The sequence below is a fragment of the Quercus lobata genome, chromosome 3 (genome assembly GCF_001633185.2).
Source record: "Quercus lobata isolate SW786 chromosome 3, ValleyOak3.0 Primary Assembly, whole genome shotgun sequence".
NCBI lineage: Eukaryota > Viridiplantae > Streptophyta > Magnoliopsida > Fagales > Fagaceae > Quercus > Quercus lobata.
The window spans coordinates 1-11,327 of NC_044906.1; the positions used below are offsets into that span (position 1 = coordinate 1).

At 37.2% G+C, this 11,327-nt stretch overlaps 2 protein-coding genes across 2 annotated transcripts; both read right to left on the reverse strand.

Annotated features, from left to right (window-relative positions):
• Positions 1-647: 647 nt before the first annotated feature.
• LOC115979623 (anthranilate synthase alpha subunit 2, chloroplastic-like) lies at positions 648-7,544 on the reverse strand. The gene is made up of 13 exons (XM_031101678.1): positions 7,510-7,544; positions 7,036-7,111; positions 6,736-6,790; positions 6,383-6,427; positions 5,598-5,749; positions 4,879-4,994; positions 4,531-4,777; positions 4,385-4,441; positions 4,033-4,185; positions 3,195-3,275; positions 2,261-2,347; positions 1,297-1,344; positions 648-938 (listed from the first exon to the last, which is right to left on the reverse strand). Exons 1-13 carry the CDS (start codon positions 7,542-7,544, stop codon positions 900-902), a joined length of 1,191 nt encoding a protein of 396 aa, XP_030957538.1. The 3' UTR covers positions 648-899.
• A 1,366-nt stretch (positions 7,545-8,910) lies between these two features.
• LOC115979624 (serine/threonine-protein phosphatase 7 long form homolog) lies at positions 8,911-10,839 on the reverse strand. The gene is made up of 5 exons (XM_031101679.1): positions 10,395-10,839; positions 10,204-10,294; positions 9,633-10,031; positions 8,961-9,377; positions 8,911-8,916 (listed from the first exon to the last, which is right to left on the reverse strand). Exons 1-5 carry the CDS (start codon positions 10,724-10,726, stop codon positions 8,911-8,913), a joined length of 1,245 nt encoding a protein of 414 aa, XP_030957539.1. The 5' UTR covers positions 10,727-10,839.
• Positions 10,840-11,327: the final 488 nt, after the last annotated feature.

Sequence of the window (11,327 nt, forward strand, 5' to 3'; positions counted from 1 at the left end):
TTGCATTATAAGGCTATTACAAGTCCAAAACACGTAAGGTAAGAAAACTTAACAATTGTTTTTTCCTTCCCAAATCATAACTGCTTTGAATTTTTGCTCAACCGAAATTGTTTGGTATGCACTTTTAACTTCAACTTGAACCCAATACAAAATACACCTCATTTCAAGTATTGAAATACAAATCGATTGATAAAAAAAGTACATGGAAAATTGTCCTGCAATTAGCCAATGAGGTAAAGATCCTAAGAACATGAAAACATGAAAAGGCAAGGGATGTATATAAATGTAATCCCTTTGCTACTACATATCAAAGAGGTTCAGCTGTTCATGTGCTAGAAGGCCCAGAATGAAAGATTCCAATACCATTACAAACATGCCTGTTCGTTTCCTATTCCATACTCCAGACCATCAAATGGCCATAAACTCAACAACATACAGATTAGATGACTTAGTTGTTGATTAAACAAAACCCTAAACATAAATGGATTTGGTTCAATGAAATTTCAGGAAAAAACAAGCAAGACCATCCAGAAAAGATGGCCCCAAGATTCCGAAGACCAAAACAGCATATACAGAGTCTTGTGTCTGAAGGAACTGATTCCTTTATTTCCTAGGATTTGACAAAAGAATAAAAAAAATGATGTTAACTAAAACAATAGTTCCATTTCAGTAGTTACCAAAGCCTTCTGTGTGAGTCCAATGGAACAGAAGATGTGACTATCAAAACTTGAGCCCCAGTAGGAGCAATGTATACACAACAAAATACAAAAGAGGTAGAGAAGGAAAACATCCAGTGTTTTCAGATATAAAGAAAATACATGTTCAATGGGAAGTTGCTCATCTTCACATGTTTACTTTATCCTACTAACATCATGCTGCAAACTGTTACCCAGTCACCTTCACGTGTTAATGTTCTTCCTGAGCAGCACATTTGTTACCTTGGACAAGGAAATCAAGAAACTCTCCGTTTTTATGATGGAAAATTTTGAGACAGTAATATTACAAACAAAATAAGATAAAAGGGGAAAAGTTTGAGATAAAAGGAAATCCAGAAACTCTCCGTTCTTATCTTGCTTAACCTTATTTTGATATCTACCAAGAATATCAACCAATTTTGTTTAATATTCAGATGCAGTCAACAAATGGACAATAACGGCAAAAATTTGGTGAAAATGACTATATACAATAACGGCAAACTGAAGACAATAATCAAGAAGATATGTTGATGGGGATGGAAGAATCAAAAGCTCATGAGTGGAACAAATAAAATAAAAGAGATTTTTTTTTATAAGATACCTCCAGCTGTGGAAAATTTTTTGACATGGCATCCTTCACTCTGCTCACCTGCACATTAATCACTAAATGAATATCGCAATAGGCATGCTGAACCAATCCAATCAAAAGACAACAATATCAAATAAAAGGAAACTCATGCAGTAAAATTTCAGAAAATCCATATTCAAATGCTGTGCATTACATATCCTCATTTTAATCAAAGTCATATACTCACATTTGAGGGCAACAGTTCTTGACTGTATTCTTCATTCTTAAACCAATATATTATATTTTGGTAAGTGTTCTTAAAACAATATACTACTGAAAAGACATACAGAGTTCATTCTTCTATTCCAATATCAGTTTTGTATTATCCTTGCCACAATGAAATTGACATTTCTAATACTTATAGAGCTTGAAGTTCTAAGAAAATATTTAACAGTTAATTATCATAAATTGGCTCCTAGAAAGGACAAAAAAAATTGAGAAATGAAGAAAAAATTGAGAAATGACAAAAAAAAAAAAAACCAAACTTTTAGGCTCCTAGAAAGGAAAAATCCCTAGAAAATGCTTATCTAAATTGGCTGAAGATAATTCTGAATCGTATTCTGTTCATATTTTATACATCCAAATACTGTTTCTTAACATACAAGACAATACTAAACTGAAGGTGAAGGATTATCCAGAAGAGGTCAATTGAAGATAAATCAAGAAATAATGGAATGATAATCTATGTATATTCTAACCACATGTACCATAAAAGAGTGTGATGAGCCCACCTCCTACCGATTTGATTTATCCTAGTGAAATAGGACAACTTGAATTTATTTAAATAGTTCTGGATTTTAAAGATTTGGATATCCAAATAAATCTTTAGAACCGATATTACACACACGCACAGAGAAACACCTAGCAAAGACAAATTTGTGTAAAAGCATTGGTTTATGTGGAAGATAGATGGTGATTTAAAAAAATGAAATAAAACCTTTGGTGCTCCGCTGACAGTCCCAACAGGTAATGCAGCACGCAGAACATCCCAACTGGTTAAATGGTCAAGTAACTCTCCAGTGACCTAAAAAGACAAATCTTGTCATCAAATGAGATAAACGAGAAATTTTTACTAAATGCATTTAGTCAATAAGAATGCACCAAGTGCTTGGAGATCTAGGGGGGGAGGGGAGAAGAAGGATTTGAGTTGCGGGATTAGCAGCATGTTGCAATTATCTCTCAAAAAAAAGTCAATAAGAATGCAATAAATGTTTTGAAGATTCTGTTCTCAAAGTGGTGCAGATACCAGAAAGTCACATGGTTTACTGATATAGGCCACTACCCATTGAGCTCAAGCCAGATTAATTTATCAGACCTTTAAGTTTTTAATATTTGATGCAATTTATTTCCGGTAATTGATTATGGATTATTTGCTTTCTTTATGTGATGTAACGCTTGAAGGATGCTCTACTTCAAGGCTCCAGAATACATTGTTAAGTACCCTTGAAATTGAAGAATAAAATTAATTGAAAATTTTTCCATAACTTGGTGGTCATTCCAGGAAAACTCTAGAGTGAAGCCTGGTGTTCAGACCATTCTAGGTGGAGAGCATAGGGTTTGTTATATTCTTCTTCCTATATCCCTAGTTTCTACACATATTCCTTTTGCAAACCATGAAAACTGCACCACAAAGCCTACTATAAGAATTCAACCGGAAAGAAAATTAAAGGAAAAAAAAACAGGGGGAAGAAACAAGACATCTACAATTTTAGATATCATTTTCATGACCAACATTTAAAGTTTACTTTTGCACCTGCACAGGGGATCATTGGTTAAGATATTATCATAACACGAATAAAAAATAACAGATTATGTAAACCTTCTTTCTCATAAACTGCATTTATGAACTGACCAAGAAAAAAAAAACTTACAGTGGAGCTGATGTGCATAACATGGGAATACCGCTCAACGTTCATGAGCTTTTCAACCTTAACAAAACCAGGTTTAGAGACCTGCATTAGCAGCCTGTATTAATACATGATTGTGACCATAAAGTGAAGGTTTATGGAAAACTTATGCAGTTTCTGAAAAATACATAGACGATGATACATAATATTAACTGTTACCACACAGAAACTAACAAAAAAAGCTACCAGAGAGTCCTGTGTTCAACCGTGTAATCTAGCAAACGCATGATAAATTGATGTCTCCCATAATGGAATCAGGGAACATATACAAGACTGGAATTGCTTTCCACATACATCAAAGGCATTTGATACTTTGTAACCCTTTTTTGAGTTCTGAGACATACAGATCCACCAAATCTCATGACAAAGTATCAAATATTCAGCAAGAAATTCTATGGTAGACTCTTATGGAAAGTTGAAAACTTATGTACCAGCTTCACTTTGGCTTGAGGAAATGACCAAACAATTTTCTGCAAGTCAATAAGGCACAACCAAATCCACAGAAGATAAAGATTTACAGTATAGGAGCGGAACTGACAGAAGGGTAACCACATTAATCTCTTAAAATTGAACTCAATTGTTCAAGGGTATATGGTGAATGTCAAATTACCAAAGAATAGAAAATACTGCAAATTCAGAGATCTATCTTGAGGCACACCCACGTTATAGGTTCATATACAATCACCATGTCAAACCATTGACCTGAGAATAAAAGGACAAAGAGAAACTTGATATAAGTGAACCATATCAAGTTTCTCTTTGTACTTGGAGTTTCGCAGCCTGCAGAGAAATAAGTACAAACCTTTCCAACATCATTCCTCCCCAAGTCAACTAGCATAATGTGCTCTGCACGTTGCTTTTCATCATTTAAAAGCTCTTTTTCCAGCATTAAATCTTCTTTGGGTGTTTTCCCTCTTCTGGCAGTACCAGCAAGGGGTCGATTAGTGATCTTTCTCTGACAACAAAAATAAGAATACACATTCAGGTTATTAAAGCCAATAATTATGATACATCAACATATATGTATAAAATACACTAGGTTGAGAAATGAAATTCCAATAAAATAATAGTATAATATGTGTGCTAGTAAGACCAGAATAAGAAGTAAATGAAGCAACCCATGCAACAATTCCTTTAATTACAGTAATAGTTACCTTCTTCACACGGGTAAGAATTTCTGGGCTTGAAGCAACAATAATACACCCCCTAGCCTGATCATGAGACATATAAATGAGAAGGCCAGGTTTTCAACATCAACTAAACTTTCCAAATGAACAGTGATAGGAGAACGCAGGCATACCTGTAAGTAAGTCATGTATGGACTAGGATTAACAATCCTTAGAGCTCTATAGACTTCAAATGGGTCAGCAAATGTTCTTCGTTCAAAACGTTGACTCAATACAATCTGGAAAATATCACCAGCCAGAATATGTTCTTTAGCCTGCAAAACTGCCTCCTTGTATTCCTTGCTTGTCATGCTTGACATTTTCAATTCAGGACCAAAGAGATGAGTGTGTAACTTGATTGATCCTGCAGGAAGCCTCGGGCTGAAAATGATAAATCAAATTATATGTTTTTAAATTGTACTTAAAAGAAATAACAAAATAAAAAGTCAAATGGAAATATAAACAAAAAATTGATTACTCACGGGACTATATCATGTACTCTAGATACCAAAGTTTCCAATTTCTGTATTCCATCATTGAAGGCCTCCTCAGCAGAAGAATATCGATCTAGTCGTACCCAGTGAAGCACATATGCTTTCTGATGTCAGAAAATTACCAATTTATAAAAAATAAAAATTATAGATACCCACACACGCATATATACACTCACCAAAAAATTACATTCACATACAAACACACACACACACACAGTTATTCACATAAAAAAAGCATCCCACTATGGCAATAAAAATTTAAAGTAAAAAATTGTCCTATATTTCTCATGATATATAATTATGCACACACCCCAGTGAATCTTGAATCCACCAGCTAGCTCTTGCTAGGGTTGGAGGTGCCATTTGAGCTTGAATATATACATATTGCTTGGTGCTGAACTTTAATAGCAAATAGTTGGAATGGAAAAGAAAAGAGAAAAGTAGTCTAGAAACAAGACCATATATAGGAGCCTTCAAATTACAGGACATAAAAGCTTTTATATTGCAGCTTGTGTTTAAAAAATTGAAACTTAACAAGAGCATGGAGCTGTCTCTTTTGCTTATTTGACTAAAATTGAGTCCCCTTGCTTATTTGAATTTGCTACAGCTAAAGAGCTAAAACCACATCAGCCATTGTGAAATTTAGTATACATGTTGCTTAAATGGAGTAAATTACTTGTTTATCTCATAGGTCAAAGTAAAACTACCTTCGCCACATGATCAAACACAATAACATCATCATAGAGACCAAGATGGAGATCAGGAAGGTTCCTGTCATCAGGTGGGGCACTAGAGAATGGCAGCTTTTTCCTCTCCGCATAGCGCATCGTATCATATGAGAAATAACCAACCCATCCACCTGTTCAACAAGAGAGTAATACAAAGTAAAGATTGGAAATTTCATCATAAAACTTCTTTTTTTACAACTGTATCATGCAAATATGAGGAAAATAATTCTATACATAATGAATCTTTGCAGGAATCTACAAAACTAAACAAATCTAACAATTTTCCTGACAGGCAACACTACAGATACAACCATGTGTACAAAAATTTGAGAGTCATGAAACCAATAAAAATCAGGCTTATGAGATAAAAGGGTGCATGTGTTGACTTAGAGTTGACAGTGCATGTGTATTGGTGCGTGTGTTGACTAACCAATAAAAATCACTATAATGCCAGTGCATGTTTATAATCACAATCAGACTGTTTGTTTCTTATCTTTCTTTGTATTTAATTATTCTCCAAATTATTTCTGCATATAATTGTCTACAAACACTTATCAAGCAACTCAGCAACTACCAATATAATGACCAATGACAATGTTTAACACATGCTTACATCTTAACCTCAGCCAGATATATTCACATTTCACAAATGATTGCCAACTATGTTTGGCATCAGTTAAAGATCTTATGGTGGGTAGGTCTCAAAAAAACCAACTGCTAGCAAACACCCAAAAAAAAACTAAAAAAAGAAAGAAGGACCATGCCTGATATTTGATCTCTGGTGTCAAATTGAATGTAACCTTGTTTGTCTGGAAACACAACAGAAGAAAGAAAAATATTAATTAGTCCCCATGCATGAAACCACAAGCAAAATGTAACTTGCAAAGGAAAATAGCATTAACTCTTGCAATAAAGAAAATGCAATAATCGTAATACACCAATGTATGGGAAAAAATTGTCTAGATCTATAAGATCTTCACATTGTAACGCAAGCACACACACATGCACACCCAACCACCCAAGTGTCATCACAAACATGAGAGAGAGAGAGAGAGAGAGAGAGAGATCTGATGTACCCGGCCATCAGTCATGGGTTTGATGTCTAGAATCATTGAACTTTTAAAACCAACCCGTTGTTTGGACTTTGTGCCACTGTCTCCATCAAGCAACTTCTGTATTAAATTTTAAGTTCATAAAACGTTAGAAAAACATATCAAGAGAGCAAAAGCTTTTTATTCAAACTCTTCCATTGAATGTTACAAATTCTTTTCAACAAGTCAACAGGTTCTAGTAAAGATCTTCCACTGGAAATTTAGTAAATTACAGAAACGTCTAATCCAATTGAGCTCAAAGTTCAAATATTAAACATAAACCAAAAGGCAGCATAATTAAATACATACTCAAAAAGAAAACTTACCTTCCTTGTAGCCCAGAACTCAGATTCTGTCAAGATATTACCAAGCACAAATTTCTTATGAAGGTTCTGCAGCTCACTGTGAAAGTTAAAAGTTCAGGGACATCAAACAGTAACTAAGAATCTGAAAGTAAGAAAACTATAAGGTGTAGGAAAATCACCACATTTAACAGCAAGCATCCAGTAAAGAACAATACTGATTTATAGAATTATTCCTAAAACATGTAAATCAAACTTTCTTTAGCACAAAAATTAACCAATGCTTATCATACTTCTTATTTCTTGAGCATCATATTTGTCATAAACCAAAGCAAGAGTAGATCTCGATTCAACTAAAGCTGAATTAGAATTGAGATATACGTCTACAAAAAATATATAAGATGCCTTAAACTTATAACTCAAGAGGTGGACCACTACCAAATACATCATACTAAAGAAGGCATTTTAATTACATTTGTATAAGAAAAAACATTTAACCTATTCTCTCTCAATAGCTTTATTCGAAGCTCCATTTCCGCTAAACTGATGAGTTGTTCATCAGGAAAAGTAACTGTAGATCTATCAGAAGCGGCTTTCACAGCCGCTCCAGACCTTCTTAAATCAAACCTTTAAATAGAACATATATATAAAGTTATGTGTTCAAAAAACTGTCCCTCAACTTAGTTCCATGAATATGTATGGATTTTTTGTTTTTTTTTTTTTTTTTGGGTACAGAAATCAAAAGATATGAAGTACAACTAGAAGCCTTTAATGCTAACCGTCTGACCTTACCAAACCCAATTTACTAATGGGTCTCAACTAGCACAGTGGTAACCATGTTTGCAGGATCCCAATATCAGCTATCACAAGTTCTAATCTCCAGCAGTTCGCTCAAACCCCAAATAGCAATTTCACCCCTTCAGAACAATTAGTTAAACGCGGAGACACAGAGTAAAAGCTTTCCCTCAAAACCAAAAGTAAAGCTTCCCTAATAACATAATACCACATCTTGGAGTCAGCCACCCAACTGTGGGAAGCAGCTAGTTTCTTTCTACCTTCCCAGTATTTTCCAAGAAAGCTAAGTTGGATCCCTTCCAACAAGTACAACTCCTAATGTTACATGCATCCAGCAACATTCGATTTCATATCATTTTCAAACCTCTATAAGTCAACATTATTTTTTTTTGATAGGTAAGAAAAAATATATTCAAAAAACTACTAGATGCCAAATAGCACCAGCATAACACAAGTACAAAAAAGAAAAGCAGAGAACAAAAACAAAAAACATTAATTACAAGGAAAGAGAGCTAAGGAAAAGAGGAAGAGAGTCACTAGATGTGAGCTAAGGTTTCAGAACGCAGTAATGCATATTGAGAAGTCAATATTATGGTCCAATTCCATGACTTTAGCACTTACTCAAGGTTTACCAATTTTGTGTTTTTTAGTCCTCGTGTAATGTTTCGGTGGGGGAGGAGGCTGCGGGGCATCAACCTTAGGGTCATCATCGTGCTGCAAATTCCATTAGATGCATGCAATCAATATTCGATATAATGGTAAGAATAAAGTGAAGTAGAAAATATATTATTACATTCAAATTAAAGTTATCATACCATAGCAGGGCCTCGGTGTCCTATTTTGTGTCCACCTGTCCTACAAGTCGGTGCTCTTCTACTGCGTTACGGTCTACCTCGTGGGGGTGAGGGCTCATGAGGGGGATGCTCGTCCAGTACATCAGTATGTGGCTCTACAGTGTCAATCCCAACCGGAGGTCCTAGAGGGTCAGATGAGGATGCGGTAGGTGGGTAATCCTGCTCTATGTAAAGACCAGGAGTGGGTGCACTAGAGCCGGTGTGTAGGTATGAGGGTGTCTCGGGGAGTATAGGAGGGGTCACATTTTGGTCAATACTGACATCAAAATTGGGCTGCGAAGGTGGGCTGGGTGAAGGGACCTCAGGCTGAGGAGATGCATATGGGATGGGTGAAGGGACCTCAGGCTGAGGAGATGCCTGCGGGATGGGTGGAGGCATCTCAAGAGTAGTTACAACCCGAGGGGTTGTTGCACGCCGACCACGGCCCCTGACTGCACTTGTGCTTGGGGTTGCTGTAGCAGGCCAAAGACGACCCCTAGCTGCGCTTGTGCTTGGGCTTGTAGTAGCACGATGACCACGGGTCGGTGTACTTACGGGTGCTGCACTTGTGCTTGGGGTTGCAGCAGCTGCTAGTTCAGTCTCATCCCCATTGTTTGCATGCTCATTTACTGCAGGACCACCACCAAGGCCAGCCACATTATTTAGGACACGCCGGACATGGTTGTGAGCTTGGCTGCCTTCAGGAAGCATCGCCAACAGCGCTAAATGGCTTTGAATCTGAAACGGAGAAAGAACCAGTACAATTAGACTTAAGACATTTATGTATCAATTAATGAATGAATAATATAATACTTATGAATCTACTCAAAACTAACAGTTCTATTAGAATACTATATGTATCAAAAACTATTTCATTACATGTCAGTCAAATCAAACCAGATTTGCTGAGAAATTCATAGAAATTGATTCTATGTTCATACATGTACTCAAGTAAAACGAAGTAGGCAATCAAATGTAAGTAGAACACATTACCATAATATCTAATTTAGCGCTGTTGCGGTCGACATACTTTCGAGTGACCGGACGGTACCAGACGTAATAGGCATGATTGCGGGGCATCTCACCAATCTGAGGAGGTGCATGACAAAGTTGTTGTCGTCTCATTTCCCAGGAAATGATATATGGTCGATGCTCCTCCCTCCAATTCTTTTCCACCTTCCCACGTAAGTCGATTTTATGCAGCCTATCATCGTAGACAACATGGTCAGGCCGCTCCTGCGCCAAGCCAAACTGTCGAAGGACACGGTCTGGGTGGTGTCTCTCTACTATACAAAAACACACAAGCGGCACCCTTGCTGTCCACGTATCCCTCCCTGCAACGCAGAACTCAGGAAGGTGGCCGAAGTGTGCCTCGTATGGCTGCCACACAATCTACGATAGAAAAAAAAAAACAATTATCATAGCATCTTCAAATGTGAAACAAGGGAAAATACATAGATAAAGGGTAAAACTAAAATTATAACAAAAGATATGTTAAAGGATGAAGCAATCATATTATTAACGAAGATGATCATAACCAAACAAATTTTTTGAATATTATTACCTGCTCTGGCTGCATTGTAACTAATAGCTCGCGATAGTGGACCAAGGCCATGCCGGATGGCCTACTCTTCGAGCTTGGCACCCGCACCCACCTACAATTACAAGCAAGCAAATAACATAAGAACAATAATACAATTTAGTTACTAATAAGAGTACATTGCAGAACACACTTGGTATCAGGAAAAGACTTACTTAGATGCAAGTGGAGCATATGGCCATGGGCCATAATCACATCCAGGTGGGGGCTCTATCCTCGGGCACAAGAATGGCAACCTTGCCCATGCCCAATACTGGACCAACGTGCACGCCCCACCAATCTGCGATGCCCCTTTCTCGCTTGCCCGACACAACTCCCTATATAACCAGGCCAGGCAACCACTACCCCAACTATACTGTGGCGGATCACGAAGATTACGCATGAAGTCCAGGAACATCAAATGCACCCTATCTCCTGACTTGTCCATGAAAAGTTTGTCCCCTATTAGCGCTAAAATATAGCACCGGGCATACCGGTGTATCTGCATCTCCGTTGCGTCATGAGGCAATGGCGCTGCAACGGCCTCAACAAGTCGGCTGATGAGAATTCTTTGCCCCACCAATGTTTTATTGTCATTCGGCGGACTAAAACCCAGCAACTCCGTACACAATCGCCTCCAACCCCCATCATCCACCACAGCAGTCGGCCCAACCAAGACGTCACCGTCTATAGGAAGTCCGAAAATTACCTCCACATCTTGTAGGGTGATTGTCATCTCACCATGTGGAAGATGGAAAGTATGAGTCTCCGGCCGCCATCGCTCAACTAGGGCCGATATTAGGCAATTATCTATCTCTCTTGAAGGGGCTCTAAATAATCCTTCTAGCCTTAGCAATTTGATAATATCAATGACTCGATTATCTTGCATCTGAACGTTTGCCATCTCCTTAGTGCGACCACGGCACGTAAGTGGGCCCGAGTCCTACAAAATCGATCAAAATTATAGCGGTTGTTAGAACTAGAAATACAACATTGAAAGAACTTGCTAACTAACAGTCAAAGACAACGTAAATATTAAAGCAGTTGTTAGAACTAGAAATTTCACCTCGCCATTCCAAATGGCCTCTATCGATGATATGGCTGTCGTG